The 15,423-nt window shown below is 41.8% G+C and overlaps 1 protein-coding gene across 1 annotated transcript in view; it reads right to left on the bottom strand.

Annotated features, from left to right (window-relative positions):
* The window catches only part of CP (ceruloplasmin), a 41,207-nt gene continuing 25,784 nt past the window's right edge, over positions 1 to 15,423 (bottom strand). Inside the window, exons 12-19 of the mRNA XM_030576110.1 lie at positions 14,173 to 14,380; positions 11,217 to 11,356; positions 8,440 to 8,568; positions 6,922 to 7,028; positions 5,926 to 6,142; positions 5,076 to 5,215; positions 4,233 to 4,395; positions 1 to 1,119 (exon numbers count right to left, since the gene is read on the bottom strand). Coding sequence (XP_030431970.1) covers positions 1,058 to 1,119; positions 4,233 to 4,395; positions 5,076 to 5,215; positions 5,926 to 6,142; positions 6,922 to 7,028; positions 8,440 to 8,568; positions 11,217 to 11,356; positions 14,173 to 14,380 — 1,166 coding nt within the window. The 3' untranslated portion in view covers positions 1 to 1,057. The remainder of the gene's footprint in view (positions 1,120 to 4,232; positions 4,396 to 5,075; positions 5,216 to 5,925; positions 6,143 to 6,921; positions 7,029 to 8,439; positions 8,569 to 11,216; positions 11,357 to 14,172; positions 14,381 to 15,423) is intronic.

Here is a 15,423-nt window from a genome sequence, read left to right as displayed (position 1 = left end):
TGTGAAACAGATTTTATGTTTTAATTTGTAATCACACACTGTGGTGGGATTCACCCCACACCAGGCCCTGAAGGGGTTAAGGTGGCTAGGTTGGCCAATTAAGTGCCTAGCCTGCACCTGGAGGAGGAGCCAGGAGACATGAGGTCTAATGAAAGGATGAAGCTTACCTGGACAGGAACAGTCAGGGCTTGTATAAAGCAAGGTAGCTGAAAGCAAAATGGGACTGCAAGGAGGAGGGCTGTAGTCTCTGAGGGACAGAGGGGAGTCTGGCCCACAGGGAAGGGAATACCTGGAGGAGAGTGGGGAAAGAGCTTGAGGAGCATTTTAAGAAGTCCAGGGAAACAGCATCAAGGTATGGTACAAAGCAGAAGACCTTAGCTGTTGGTTGGGTTTCTGGGGTGGAACCCAAAGAAAAGGGTGGGCCTAGGTTCCCCTACCAGTCACTAGGAAGTTGCACAGGCTGGGTAGTGAATTGAAAGATTGCCTGGGACAGCCAGTACAGAGAGACTTTGGTATGCACCCCGTGCCGCTTCCTCCCCCAGGGGCAAACTACAGTGACCTGGCCAAAGGGCCAAGCCGCAAAGAGGGAGCCATCAAATCCTGAGACAGAGTGAGCAAAGGAAGAGGCATCAGACTGGCAGAGCTAATCCCCAGCAGGAGGTGCCCCAGTGGTGAGTAGAGCATGCTGTGACACAGATATGCTGGGAGTTGTGATAAGTGCTTATTTACATATGCCAGTTATTCAGGTGGTAAATGACAAATGCCATTCTTATGCAGAAGTAACAGAAGCAGCAAATGGCTGTACCAGGAACCTCCTTGAATGTTCAGTGGTCAGTTATACAAGAGGGTTTTTTATTTATGCAAAGAGTAATTTATAGGCTATGTATTCACATAGCTGTTCCAAACTATGGTCCATGTGTTACCAGGGTTGTTCTTGATGGTTCAGATGAAGCCTTTTGTGAACAAAGTTGAGAAAGGAAGTGGTCCAGATGTTCTGTCTTAAGAAGTGCTTCATCAAGTGAAGACTTTGGAGAATCCTTGTGATGAGCCAGTTCCTTCATTCTGTTGGGATTTTTTGTGTGAACTGCTCAAACATTCTTGGGAAGAAAGACTGTTGCTCTGCAAAGGGGAGAAGTGTTTCTGTAAAACCTCATATCAATGCAACAAGCTATTTTTTGTGTGTAAGATAAGCCTAACACAAAATGATTTATCTCAACGCACCCATTTTTGAGAGAAGTTAGGATCCAAATGCTGGGAGTTCAAATTGGCTAAAGTCATAACATACAACCCAAACTCTGTATCATTATGAGGAATCCATTTTACTATGTAGGTGTGTAGGGTAAAACAGTTTTTACATATCTCACAGTATATTGTGTAAATCAACTTTTACTTGCTGTACAGGTTTAGTATAAGCTATACTTGTACTCTGTTTTCTAAACAAGATTTATGTACAAAAGTTAGATGCATTTTCTGGTATTCAAACTAAATCATGTACACATTTAAATATCTCAGAGTGGTAGCCATGTTAGTCTATATCAGCAAAAACAATGAGGAGTCCTTGTGGCACCTTAAGAGACTAACAAATGTATTTGGGCATAAGCTTTCGTGGGCTAAAACCCACTTCAGCAGATACATGGAGTGAAAAATACAGCCAGCAGTATATATATGTTTTATAGCACATGAAAAGCTGGGAGTTGCCTTACCAAGTGGGAGGTCCGTGCTAGAGGCCAATTCAGTTAAGGTGGAAGTGGCCTATTCTCAACATTTGACAAGAAGGGGTGAATATCAGAGGGAAAATTACTTTTGTAGTGCTAATGAGGCCGATGCGATTAAGGTAGCAATGGGCAACATCCAACAGTTGACAAGATGGTGTGAGTATCAGCAGAGGGAAAATTACTTTTTTTTAGTAACCCATCCACTCCCAGTCTTTATTCAGGCCAAATATGATGGTGTCCAGTTTGCAAATTAATTCCAGTTCTGCAGTTTCTCATTGGAGTCTGAAGAAAAAAAAGTCTTCAACAAAAAAACTTCAAAAACAGACTCCAATGAGAAACTACCTACTTTCTGGTATTTTTGATTGCGGTGTTTACTGTAAACTCAACATCTTTTATCCCTTTCTAGCACAGGAAAGTTTTTAGGAGTGCTTTTTTAAAAATGGTGCTCATTTGATTTCAACGTAAGATTTAATTATTCCTCAAATATCTATTCATGGTGTTTGTTTTAAGTAGGAAAACTTGTTTTTAATGAGGGCCCATTCTGCAAACCCTTTGTCTTTTGTGAGCAATCACATGTAAGACAGATTTTTGTCTGAAGAATCAGATCTCAACTCTCATATACTGTATCTGGGGAGGGGAGGGGAGGGTAGATAGGAAACTTCCTTTTATTATGTTGATGGCCAGCCTTCTCCTTAACTAAAATACCCTCCCAAGCATTAGAGATTTTTCCTGTTTCTTTGATCTGTTCTTCTGCTCACTGTCATATCCTGTACCTACAGATCCCTCCCAGACATTCATTTTCTCTAGTTTTGGGGGGAAGGATGGGAGTGGGAAGAGGAATCAGGCTTTTTGTAAAACAATTGTTTTAAAAGTTCTATATTCTTTACCTTCCAGGCCCAGGCTAACCTTTTCTAAATGATTAACACTCCTTTATGAAAACTTACTACTTTTAAAAAATTATTTTTATAGGGGCTTTTCAATTTTACATATCAAGCTAAGGGAAAATATTTATATAAATTCATGAGAGGGCCTGTAATCCTATAGAAATGACATTACTTAGCTATTGCAGCATTCTGTCTCGTACATAAGAGTGAACACTGAAGGGATAATATTTTTATTCTCACTTTCACTGACATGAATCTGGTTTAATTTGACTGCCTATGGTCCTAATTCTTTAAACACTTCAATGGAATTATGCATGCATGCGGTAAAGGTCATGTGCCTTGGTAATTGCAAGCATGGGGCCTTTGCCGAGATTCACAAGTGTAACTGAAATGATGATATTTTTACACTTTAGATCATAATGTGTGCCCTGTCGTTTGTTTTGTATTGCTGTAGTAACCTCTCCCTTTGATATATATATGTATAAGAGTTAGCAGGAAGATTTTGATAAACCTTAATTGTAAAAACTTCATTTAAAAGTTTGGATTTTTGTTAGAGATCATTAGAAACCAGGGTAATATTTTCAAAAGGGCCTAAATCTCACTGAAAATCAATAGGATTTAGGTGCCCAAGTCACCTAAAACTAATCAGCAGTGCTCATGTAAGTACCTTTAAAATGGCACATATTATAAGACAGTTCATGAATTCTATGTGCTCCACCCAAATATTTGACTTTCCAGTTTACAGTAACTTTTTTCTTTTCTTTTGGCTTAGAACATTAAGATGTGAAAAAATTCTCTCACACTTGGGAATAAATAAGATACAGATTGATTGAAGGTTTCTGGTACAGGGCCAAAAATAGAAATATAAGTTTGTGGCCAATGGAATTGTACGTGTTCAGCTGCTTGTGGAATCAAGTCTTTTATCAGCTTTAGTTGCCCCTGCTTACACATGGAATGAGACTCTTATCCCCACTCTGGGACTTTTAATGCCTGAAAAGACTGTCAGAAAGGCAAAAAGAGGATTTAAAATCCTGTGATGCATCGGGGAATTCCTCCCTGGAAGTGAGAACGCCAGCTGCAGGCTGTGTTCCAAGGCTGCCTGTGTAAGCCTTAATGTAGGGGTTGTGCTGGGGTAGGGCCTTGGCATGTAGAGCTGTGGAGATTCTGGCCAGTGTTACCCATACAGCAACCCAAGGGGGCTGCTGTAACTTATTGTTGGTATGATAGTGCCTAGGAGTCCATATTGAACTAGGCACTGTACAAACACAAAATTAAAAGGACAATCATTGTCTCAAAAAGTTTACATAGATAACCAACCCCATCTCTCCTAGGCTGTGTAAATTACAATGGGGGCTGACCTGGCCCAGGTTTCTGGAGCACTCCAGAATCAGGAGTGCAGGGGTTGCTTAAAGCTACCTTCTCTCTGGTCATGAATTCTGTGCTACACCTACAAGAGTACAGAATTTCACCCAGGGCTGAATTTGGTCTTCTGTAATACACTTAGGCCTTCTCATCTCTCTTCTTCTCCATGGGCCTGATAACCTGCTGCTCAGCACCTCTTGGGACATACTCTATATTCAGTAATGCATCCTTAAACATGTCCCTCTGAGTGATCTAGATTAGACATTCTTACCTTCTTTGGGGAGCACTGTGTAGGTAGTTTCCATGCCACCATGGATATGGTCAGTCACATGACAGTGCAGTAACCAGGTACCAGGGTACTTTGGAAACATTTCCACAGTTTGAAAAGTGCCAGGGAAAAGGTCAAAGACATCGGCCCGGTAAACTCCAGTTTGCTTCAAGGGGAAAAGTAACAATAGCAATTACATCTATGTAATGGATAAATACACAGTGTTGCATCAATAGATGGCTGTACAATGGGCTACATTTTCCTAAAATATTTCACAGGTGCTCACTCTCTCTCAGAAGTTATTCAGTGGTCTGAACAGTACTTCTAATGGGAATAAGATGACAAAATTTTGACCCAGGATGTTAGAGAGACAAGGTGGAAGAGGTTATATCTTTTCATGGACCAACTTCTGTTGGTGAGAGAGAGACAAGCTTTTGAGCTTACACAGAGCTCTTTCTCCAAGTATGTCAACTCCAAAGCAGCCTCACTTCACAGATCCATTAATTCATATGTTCATATCCTTTTAAAATTTCTAACTAAAAAAATGTAAGTAGGACAACTGTGTGAGGGGGTGGGGGAAACAGTTTTTATATCGTGAGTGTGGCAACTTCGAGATAAATTATGGAAGTAGCATGAGACATGTACCTATACTAAATCCCATTATCAAACATCATCTAGCCTTCCTTCATATAAAGGTATTTTGGCCTGAGCAAACATTATTTTTATATATAAATACTGTAACTTGAATGTACAGGACTGTGGTTTAAGATCGTAACATCTCATTCTCTCATAATCCTCATGAAAAGAGTGAACACAGTAAGAAATGAACATAAAAAGAAATTTTACCTTGTAATCAAAGCTATGGCCATGGAAATGTGCTGTATGCATGTCTACTTCATTCCCCATTCCCATCAGGTACCAGCTTACTTTATCTCCAACATGCATTGTAAGACCATGCAAGTTTCCAAACAGTTTTCCATTAATGGCTGGGGAGAGAATGATACAAAACACATTTTGTTTTATTGTTATCTAGGTTTTAATGGCAGAGGAATTTGAGAGTTTAATGCTAGTGGTAGGCAACCAGAACTACTTTAATTGTCCCTTTAAAAAAATAAAGGCACTGACTGAATGCACTGTCCCTATCAAATAAGGAAACCTATGAGGATAGGATCTAATGATATGATACATCCCACAGTTGCTCAGTGGGAAAAGAGGCTTGGAGAGTGCTCTACCCTAGCATGGGGCTGATATTGCAAGGTCTTGTGAATCTTTAGCTCCTGTGGAATACAGAATCGAAGTTATCAGGAGATGCTCAGTACCTTTCAGGATTAGGCCTTATATTATCACTTGGCCCCACATGTTTGTTTGCTGATGAAATTTAACAATTTATATTGATTTTAGAGATTAGGATTTCAACCTGGATAACTTTTTTATGGGTAAAAAATTAGAATATGATAAAACCATATTTTATAATTTAGTATTTTTATTAAAATGGAACTTAAGCATATGTTTAAGTGCTGTCCAGATGAATAAGAGTTCTTGCCTGTCTGAGTAAGGCTTGGGTCCAATAACAGGGCATCCATTAAAGCTTGGAAAGTCACATATACACCCAGAACCAAAAGATCACAAGACTTCAGAAACAAATTTGACAGCCAGAGATTTCAAAGATACAGTGTAATGAAATTGGGAAACGTACCATGCATTTTATTGCTTTCAATAAATTCCTCCTCTTCTTTGTTTACTATGCCTGGATTGGCAGAATAAGTTTTGATATTTTCATCCAAGTACCAAGACTGGTTTTCATCAAAAACCATAAAAAGAAGAGCAAATTCAACTCTCTTTTGCAACAGAAATGTGGGCAAATACTGCTTGGAACAGACGACAAGCGTCCCTATTAATCCACTGTAGGTATCCTGAAAACACAAAAACAAAATTCTCATGGGTGCCTTATCTAAGTAGAATGAGCTTTAATAGCTGACTAAAATACTCAGTAGTAACAACATCACTATTGAGACTGAGAATGCACTTTTGTTGGCATTTGGTAATTGACAACTGAACAAGGAAATGTCACAGATAAAGAGGAGGGTTATTGATTTAATCCTGGGGCAGCACAAGGTGCAATACAGCATAAACAACAACTGTTTCTTCTCTCCGGATATTGTAATTGTTGCTAGAGTTAACGTTACAAAAAAGCTTCAATTTTAATCCTGGTTTAACTTGCTTGTCTCTCTTTCCAAAACTTATTAGAGATATTCTTTGTACTTTGTCTCCATTCAAGGGTGACTTCAACTAAACACATATGCAATAACCTCTGCTTTCAGATTATTTTGTTGTGGTGGTTGTTTTTTGGCACTATTGTGCTCAATTTGCATGTGGCATTGTGGCAGTTTTCCATGAAAATGACCAATTTACATATTTGCTCCATTAATTCTCATCAGAATTAATCAGCTCTTTCGCTTTCAAGGATTTTTAAGTTGGTTGATTTAAATATTAGTTTAGGCTAACCAGTACATAATAACAGGAATGCAGTGACTCAATATGGAATTATTATACCCTTTAAAGTAACAAGTCTGTCTAAATAGCAGCAGTCGCAGGGGCTTTGATTTTATCAGAGAAAACAGAAAATGGAAGAGTTCAAACTCCTTTCCTTTTCACTGTAAAGGAATTTATTTAACTGTCATTAGAAATGTACCTTAACTTTATCCACAACTGAGTAATAAGCCCAAGGAATACAGGAGGGATCTCCTTTCCCAGAACCCGATCGGTCAGGGATTTTCCAGACATATGTTCTTGTTTCACCTGAATTAAGTAGATATTAGTGTATTTTAAATGTATATTCACTTTGTTCACCCTGTCCACAATTTTATTTATCCAAATAAGTTGATGGCAAGTGATTCAAAGGATGTTGTCAAAGATTTTAAGTCTAAAAAATTGACCAAGTTGATGGGTTCTCCTCCCCCTCCCTCCAGTTGACAATCAAATCATGCTTCCCAGGAGTTTTAACAAACAGCCTCGTGCAAGATAGAATTCATTGCCCTTCAGGAAAAGTTATCATCTAAGAAGTTGTCCTGAAACAGATGGTATTTTAATTTTACAGTTTATTTTTGCAGGAACTTCTTCTTCTTGAGTGCAGCTGTGGCTGACTCATTTATTGTTATTTCCTTTCTGCGGATACCTGAACTCTTGCTCAAATCCCTTTGTGTGATGGCACTATTCAATTCTGCCACCTCTTAGCGAAGTAACTCTGTTTTCTATAAAGAAGACAGAGACCCCAGAATAACTTTTGAAATAATATAGAAATTGCACAGGCCAAATCATGTTGCTCTTACATGGCCAAATCTCCTATTTTTTTCAATGGGAGACTAGCCTGTTTAAGGACTGTGAACTGTGACTACAGGATCTGGCACTGTACTTCTAAGGCCAAGTCTACACTAAAAAGTTAAGTTGACCCAGTTACGTCACTCAGGTTGTGAAAAATCCAAATTCCTTAGTGACATAGTTAAGCTGTCCTAACCCCCGGTATAGATAGCACTAGCTTGATGGAAAAAATCTTCTTTTGACCTAGCTATTGTTTCATGGGAGCTGGATTAACTATGGCAACAGGAGAATCCCTTCCATCACTGTAGTGCAGTGGTCCCCAACCTTTTCCGTGGGGCAGGCGCCAGATGACTAGCTGCCGAGGACCGTGGCTGCCGGACAAGCAGCCACCGTGAAGCAGTGTCATCAAGAGGCATCACCACTGAAATTCGGCCAGATTTTGGTGGTCGCCCTTCTTGACATTGCTGCTTCTTGGCGGCATTTCGGCAGCTGCTTGTCCAGTGGCCAGTAAGCTGGCTCGCATGGATGCCCCAGCGGGCGCCATGGCACCTGTGGGCACTGCATTGGGGACCCCTGCTGTAGTGAGTGTCAGCACTGAAGTGCTCTAGCAGCACAACTGTAGTGGTCACACTATGGCATTGTAAGTGTAGCATAGCATAAGATACAGTGCAATAATTGTAAATGAGGAGCATTACATGCTAATTAACCAATAGTTCTATGAAAATATTATAACTGATTGTATTTTCATGAAAGCAATACCAGCTTAGTAAAATTGCAGTGGCTGAGCGGAAGGGTTTTTTGTTGGTTTGTTTGGGTTTTTTTCCCCATCCTAAGCCTTATTAGCCAGCTTGAAGTTTGCTGTGAGCACAGTAGAGTAAGTGATATAGTTTACCTGGCTGAGTTACAGCAACGGTGGAACTGTCTGTTTTCACTCCGTGGGCATGTATAGAATAAGGTCTCGTGGCCAAATTCTTAAAAACAATTGTAACTTTGTCGCCTACGTTTGCAAGAAGCAGTGGACCTGTTGGGTTAAAAAGAAAGACAAATCTTGCCCAGCTCGAAAGATGGTCACACCAGTAAAAAGGCCGCTTCTTGTGTTGTGAGAACATGCAGCAGAACTAGGCATGAGGTGTCCACTCTTAATACCTAGCCCAGGAAAACTGAGTCAAAATCTGGTGAATTATTCATTACGGAAAGAGTAGATTCAATAAGCACAAATCATGTGTGTATAATAATTGTAAATTGTTTATTAGACTCAGATTAAGGCCAGAAGGAACCATCCTGATTATCTAGTTTGACCTCCTGCACATCACAGGCCGCAGAACCTGTCCCATCCACTCCTGCAATAGGCCCATAACCTCTGGCTGAGTCACTGAAGTCCTCAAACCTTGATTTTAAAGCTTTCAAGTTACAGATAATCCACCATTTACCCTAGTTGTAACCAGCAAGTGACCAGCGCCCCATGCTGCAGGGGAAGACAAAAAAAAAAACAGAGTCTCCACCAGTCTAACCTGGGAGGAAATTCCTTCTTGACCCCAAGTATGGTGATCATTTAGGCCCTGAACATGTGGGCAAGGCCCACCATTTGGGCCCCAAAAAAGAATTCTCTGTAGTAACTTGGAGCTCTCACCATTTAGTGTCCCATCTCCAGTCACTGGAGATACTTGCTAATAGACACAAATGGTATATGCCACTGTAGGCAACCTTATACTATCTCCTCCATAAAACTTATTAAGCTCAGTCTTGAAACAAGTAAGGCTTTTTGCACCCTCTGACCCCCTTAGAAGGCTGTTCCAGAACTTCACTTCTCTAATGGTTAGAAACCTGCATTTCATTTCAAACCTAACCTTGCTGGTGGCCAGTTTGTATCCAATTGTTCTTGTGTCAACACTGGCCCTCAATTTAAATAACTCCTCTCCCTCCCTGGTATTTCTCTCAGATGTATTTATAGAAAGCAAACACATAACCCCTTGGCTTGCTGAGCTTAATTTTCCTCTAGTAAAGCACGTTCTCCATTACTCTGACCATCCTAGTAGCACTTCTCTGCACCTGTTCTATTTTGAATTCATCCTTCTTAAATATGGGAGCCTAGAATTGCATGCAGTATTCCAGGTGAGGTCTCACCAATGCCTTGTACAGTGGTAACAACACTTACCTATCTCTACCGGAAACAACTCACCTAAGGCAGCCTAAGATTGAATTAGCCTTTCACAGGCACATCACATTGGCAGCTCATAGTCATCCTGTGATGGACCAGTATACACACGTCCCACTGCTCCTCCTTTATTGCTTCTGACTAAGTCCCTAGTTTATAGCAAAAACTCTTGTTGTTCATCCCTAAGTGCATGACCTTGCACTATTTAAATCTTATCCCACTTCTATTACTCCAGTTTTCAAGGTCCTCCAAATCTTCTTATATGATATTCCAGTCCTTCTCCATATTGGCAATACCTCCCAACTTTGTGTCATCAGCAAATTTTATTAGCACATGCTGTCTTTTTGTGCCAGGGTCATTAATGAAAATGTTAAAAAGATTGGCCCTCAGACCTATCTTTGTGTAACTTCATTAGTAACCTCCCTCCTGACAGTTCACCTTGCAGTATGACCTACTGTTAGTGTTACCAGGTGTCTGGTTTTCGAGCCATTAAAAGTCCAGGTGGCAGGGCTGGCAGGCTTCCTACCTGGCTGCAATGCAGCTCCCTGCAAGTGGTGATATTTGCCTCAGCTCCTAGGTGGAGGGATGGCCACCCAGGCTCGGTACACTGCCCGGCCCTGAGCACCGGTTCCCATTGACCAGAAACCACAGCCAATGGGAGCTGCAGGGGCGGTATCTGCAGGTCCAGGTAGCGCACATAACCGCCTGGCTGCATCTCTGTCTAGGAACCAAGGGACACTTCGCCACTTGCAGGGAGCTGCCTGATGTGAGCACCACCTGGAGCCCACATCCCTCACCTCCTCCTGTGCCCCAACCCCCTTGTCTTAGCTTAGAACCCCCTTTCACATGCCAAACTGTTCTACCCTAGCCCAGAACTCCCTTCTGGACCCCAAATGCCTCATCCCTGGCCCCACCCCAGAGCCCACACCCCTAGCTTTTACTCCAGCCTGGATCTACCTCCTGCACCCTGAACCCCTCATTTCTGGCTCCAACACAGAGCACGAACCCCCACACACACCACAACTGCACCCAAAAGCACAGATTATAATGTAATGTGATAGCTGAATGTGTACGACAGCAGCTTAAAAACAGCTGATAATTTCAGCTAATGGACATTGACCTGACCAATATTTTCAAACTTGTGTCTAAAGTAACTCACCTAAGTTGGTAGCCTAATTTTCAAAGGTGCTGAGCATCTGCAGCTCTCATTGAAATCCGTATGGATTTAGCTGTCCAATCTTAGGCCAGATTTGAAAATAGTGCTGTATATACCTTAAATATAATGCATACGTTCATAAATTGGGATTTCCTCTTCTACTGCAAACACAGGTCCAATCTCACTTACATCTATGTAAATCCGGACTAATTACATTCACATCCTATGGAGGTATGCTGGTGTGAGTAGAAGCAGGCCCGCTGTTGTTTTGCTTACTCTCTAGTTTGTCTTGTGGTCTGAAAATCACTGTATTCTGATAGATTAAGTCTGCATTTCTGTAAATTTATTATGACCATACCTAAAATTTCCAGATGCTGCTGCTCCTCTGCCCTTTCCTTGGGCGTGCTGAACATCCTGTCGTTGTATTCTCTATAAACAACTTTCTTGTACTTCGAGCCAATGAACTTTTCTTCTTTATTTAAAAATGGATTTCCAGGGCTAGCAGAAAGGAAACAAACTCAGGAATTCAGTAAAAGCCTCTTTCTGTGTTCCTACAGCATCTTTCATGACGGTGTGTCAGAGCCCTGTACAGTTAACCATAGTAAAGTTGCAAACACAGCTATATGCTATAGTAAATGTACCACTGGACTGGCTATTTCTACTGTACAAATACGTTTTGTTGTAATGTGCCTCTGGCCCATAAAGAAAACAACCATTGGGAAGAAGCTAGAACCTCAGCAGAGATCAGGAAGCCTACAATCACAAAGGTTCAAATTCAGCAGGTGAGCATTGACTTAAATGGACCTGACCAACTTGTGTATTTAAACATTAGGTCCCTGCCCATGTATCTGGCTGAAATGAGACCCTGGTCATTTTGTGTGGGGTAAGCTGATACAGAAGCTATTCTCCCCAGAAGTGGCTTTGGCACCTAAACCGCCTCACTCTAGGAAGGGGGGATTCCCAGCTTTGGATCACAAGCAGACATGAGTGCTGCTGCATCCCTGGTTTGAAGTGGTTTCCATCATATACAGGGTTTACAGTTTGGTTGAATGGCTCTTGGCACCCCCACAATGTAAATTGTTCCAGCATCCCTATAAGCAGAGAGAGGTACCTTGCTGCGGCCTGCAGTTTGGTGCCTGTAGCACTTTCTCAGGGTATCCTGGACTATGGGTCACCATGTCCCTCCTGCCTCAGCAAGAGAGTCTTGCTGGTATTAAACTTAGTGTGTGTCTTAGCTCCCTGACAATGTCTGTTAGCGACCCAAACAAACTCCTTGGGGCTCTTGCTTTGCCTTGGAGATTAACACTTGGGGTACTCTGGGCCTTGGACACCTCAGAAGTGTCTCTCCCCCTGTTGTGTCCAGTTCCCTCCATGGATACTCTCAGTAATTATCAGGCTTGTTAGTATACACACATCAGCTTGTTTGATTCAACTGAGTATCAGTTCCATTATAAAACCTCCACACTGTAATCTGTTTATACTGAAAGCAAGTATAAATTATGAGCAAAGGTTCAGATTTTAAGAGTGAGACAGGGTAATACGTTACAAATAAAACAAGTATAACACACTTCACTAGATTAAAAATCATAACTCCTAACAAGCTAACCTTGTCTAAAGCAAAGTCCATTGTCTAGAACCCTCTGTGGTTCTAGTCTCTGTTGCTCTGCATACACCATGAGCAGGTGGATGAGAGACATAAATTACAATACTTAATTTACAATTGACTGAGAGAGACACGTCTTACATTCTGTCTGGGAAAAAGCCTGTTTATCAGCTCTCCCTGGTTAGACTTTAAAATATAATTACAGTATTTATACATAACTTTTTTTAAATATCAGTGCATGCTTTTCACAACAATATCCATGACCAGTGTGATACCAGCTTTCATTTGATACCTTACAAGATGCTATTTATGGATGAATGCCGTGAAAGCTTTGTGTTGGGTGTAGTGAGTTTGTCAGGCCAATTAGGAGTTACTGACAGAGTAATGCAGTTGGCACCAATGGGCCCCTGTGTCACAGCACTGACCCTGTGGGAGAAGCCAGGCTTAGGAACCCTCCTGGTGGCATCTCCTATTGGCAGACTTAGATGGCTCCCGACCTAGCACACTGGCTTTTGTGGATCCCATACTTAAGTATCTATCTCTTCCCATTCATTGTACAGGGAACCTGGGCATCTATAACTCAGTCTTTGTGGATTACAATAATTTTCAAGTATCAGAGGGGTAGCTGTGTTAGTCTGGATCTGTAAAAAGCGAGAGAGTGTCCTGTGGCACCTTATAGACTAACAGAAGTATTGGAGCATAAGCTTTCTTGAGTGAATACCCACTTCGTCAGATGCCAAAAAGGTGCCCAAAAATTAGGTGTTGCAATTCTCAGTGTCCCAAAACCTAAACCCCTTTGTGGTCCCAGACTCAAGTGTCCCCAAGGATAGGAAGAAACCTGCAGAGCTCTGCAGGGACTGACAGCTGCTGGAGAACAGGGTAATTAATTGAGAAAACAATAAAATGAGGGGCAGGGGAACAGCTGAATGGAAATATGAGCAAACTAACAGGTGTAAATATAAACAATTACTTAGTGTATTTCATTAGTCTTGCCTGGAACTGGAAGCTGGACAATTTTTAGTAGGCAGTAAATACCACAGCTGGGATTCATAGTCACAGAACACCCTCGCTCTGTCGTGTAATTATATGTTTTGTATGAAGTATGTCATATGAGGTATCATAGGAACGGTCATGATCCACTGAAACCCATTGTTCTGTCAAAATATGTATATTATTAGTGGGTGTGAAATTCAGATTTTGCTGTAGGGTTGTTGAAATATGTTTGTAAATTTGGGAGTCTCCAAAGGTGGTGAGCCACACCCCAGCAGGTGTTACAGGACCATTAATCAGCAGGGGAGTTGTAAACAAAGGTTTTTACAATTCTGTCAGAGAAGCATCACATGATTGGGATTGCTCAATCCTGTGATTCAAGGCCCACCAGGAGATTCCAGGGCTAGTTTCCTGTGCCTCTACCTTCACCCCCCTCCTCCAACAGTTAGGCTGTGCCTACACTGGCACTTTACAGGACTGTAACTTTCTTGCTCAGGGGTGTGACAAAACACCCTCCTGAGCGCAGCAAGTTTCAGTGCTGTAATGCGCCAGTGTAGACACTGCCCCAGTGCTGGGAGCTGTACTGCCAGCACTGGTAGCTACACCCCTCATGGAGGTGGTGGGTTGCTTGTTTGTTTTAGAGCACTTTAGCGTTGCTAATGTAGATGTGCCCTTAGTCTCAAATATATTGATGATGGGGTTTTTGGATATTCATTATTACCTTTCCTCATGGAATTCATGTCTCTCATGTTCCCATGTCCTGTTGGGAGAATAATCCCATTCAACTTCCACTGCTGCAATATAATAAGTCTTTTCATGCAAATATAGGGTTGGAGACAGATTCCACCAACTGCATTTTTGCACTTTGTATTTCTGTTTCATGCCCCCGGTGTAGTGATCTGTTGTCAAGCACTCCACTTCAAAAACCCCTAGAAAGAGACACACACATAACAAGCAAGGAGATTAAAAGAAAACCTGCACAGACAGATGACACATAGGTTGAGGGTTCCTATGTCTGTGCTGTATCACCTGTGTTGATTTAGACTATAAACTATTGAAGCACAGACTATAAGCTCTAACAACATGCAAGGTGCTTGTCCAGTGGTCCTACTCATAGTAGTAAACATGTGTAAATACTGGCAGAATTGAGGCCTTAGATTGTGCTGTCCTTCACCCCTCTCAGAGAAATAGGCACTGAAGGAAGGTGCCAATCTCTCTGTTTAGCAATTCCCAGGAGAGGAGTCAGTCAAACTGAGCACCTAAGTAGCTTCTCACTCCATACACAACAGCTACATGTGGTGGGGGTTCCCCCCTTATTGGTCAAAGCTGGTTGCCTAGGATGTGGGAGACCCAGGTTTAGTTTTAACCCCCTCTCTGCCAAAGGTGGGGGAAAGGATTTGAGCAGGGGTCTCCGACCCCTCGGGAAAGTGCACTCACTGAGCTATGGGATATTCTGATGTGGGCTCTCCCAGTTTGTCCTGGTAAAGCGCTTTCCCTATGGCTAAATAACGGAAGAGTGATTTGGAGCAGGGGTACTAGAACCAGGGTCTCCCACTTCCGAGATGGATTTCCTAACCACAAAGTCATTTTTTCTCTCTCTTTCTGAGACCCAATGAGTCTCAGAAAGAGACTCATTGGGTCTCAGAAAGAGAGAGAAAAAATTGTGAATAAAAAAAATTGTGAATAAATACTTAATAGCCAGAGGCTGCCTACCAGATCTGGCCCTGTGTGCAATATAGGCAGCTAAATGCCTGTCTTCCCCTGGTTTGTGGATTGCTCTGGGGCTTACGTGGGAGATGCCTGGAATGAGGTACCAGTGATCCTGCCCAGAGACAGAAACATAGGTACTGAGGGAACTTCTATCCTGAAATTTAGTTACTGAGTGTTTAAGAGCCTACAGCGTTCATTGTGATTCCAAAAGCCCTGCTGGAGACAAAATTGGGATTTAGGTACCTAAAACCAAGATTTAGGT

This window comes from Gopherus evgoodei, chromosome 9, assembly GCF_007399415.2.
Source record: "Gopherus evgoodei ecotype Sinaloan lineage chromosome 9, rGopEvg1_v1.p, whole genome shotgun sequence".
Taxonomy (NCBI): domain Eukaryota; kingdom Metazoa; phylum Chordata; order Testudines; family Testudinidae; genus Gopherus; species Gopherus evgoodei.
This window is presented reverse-complemented; position numbering and strand designations above follow the sequence as displayed.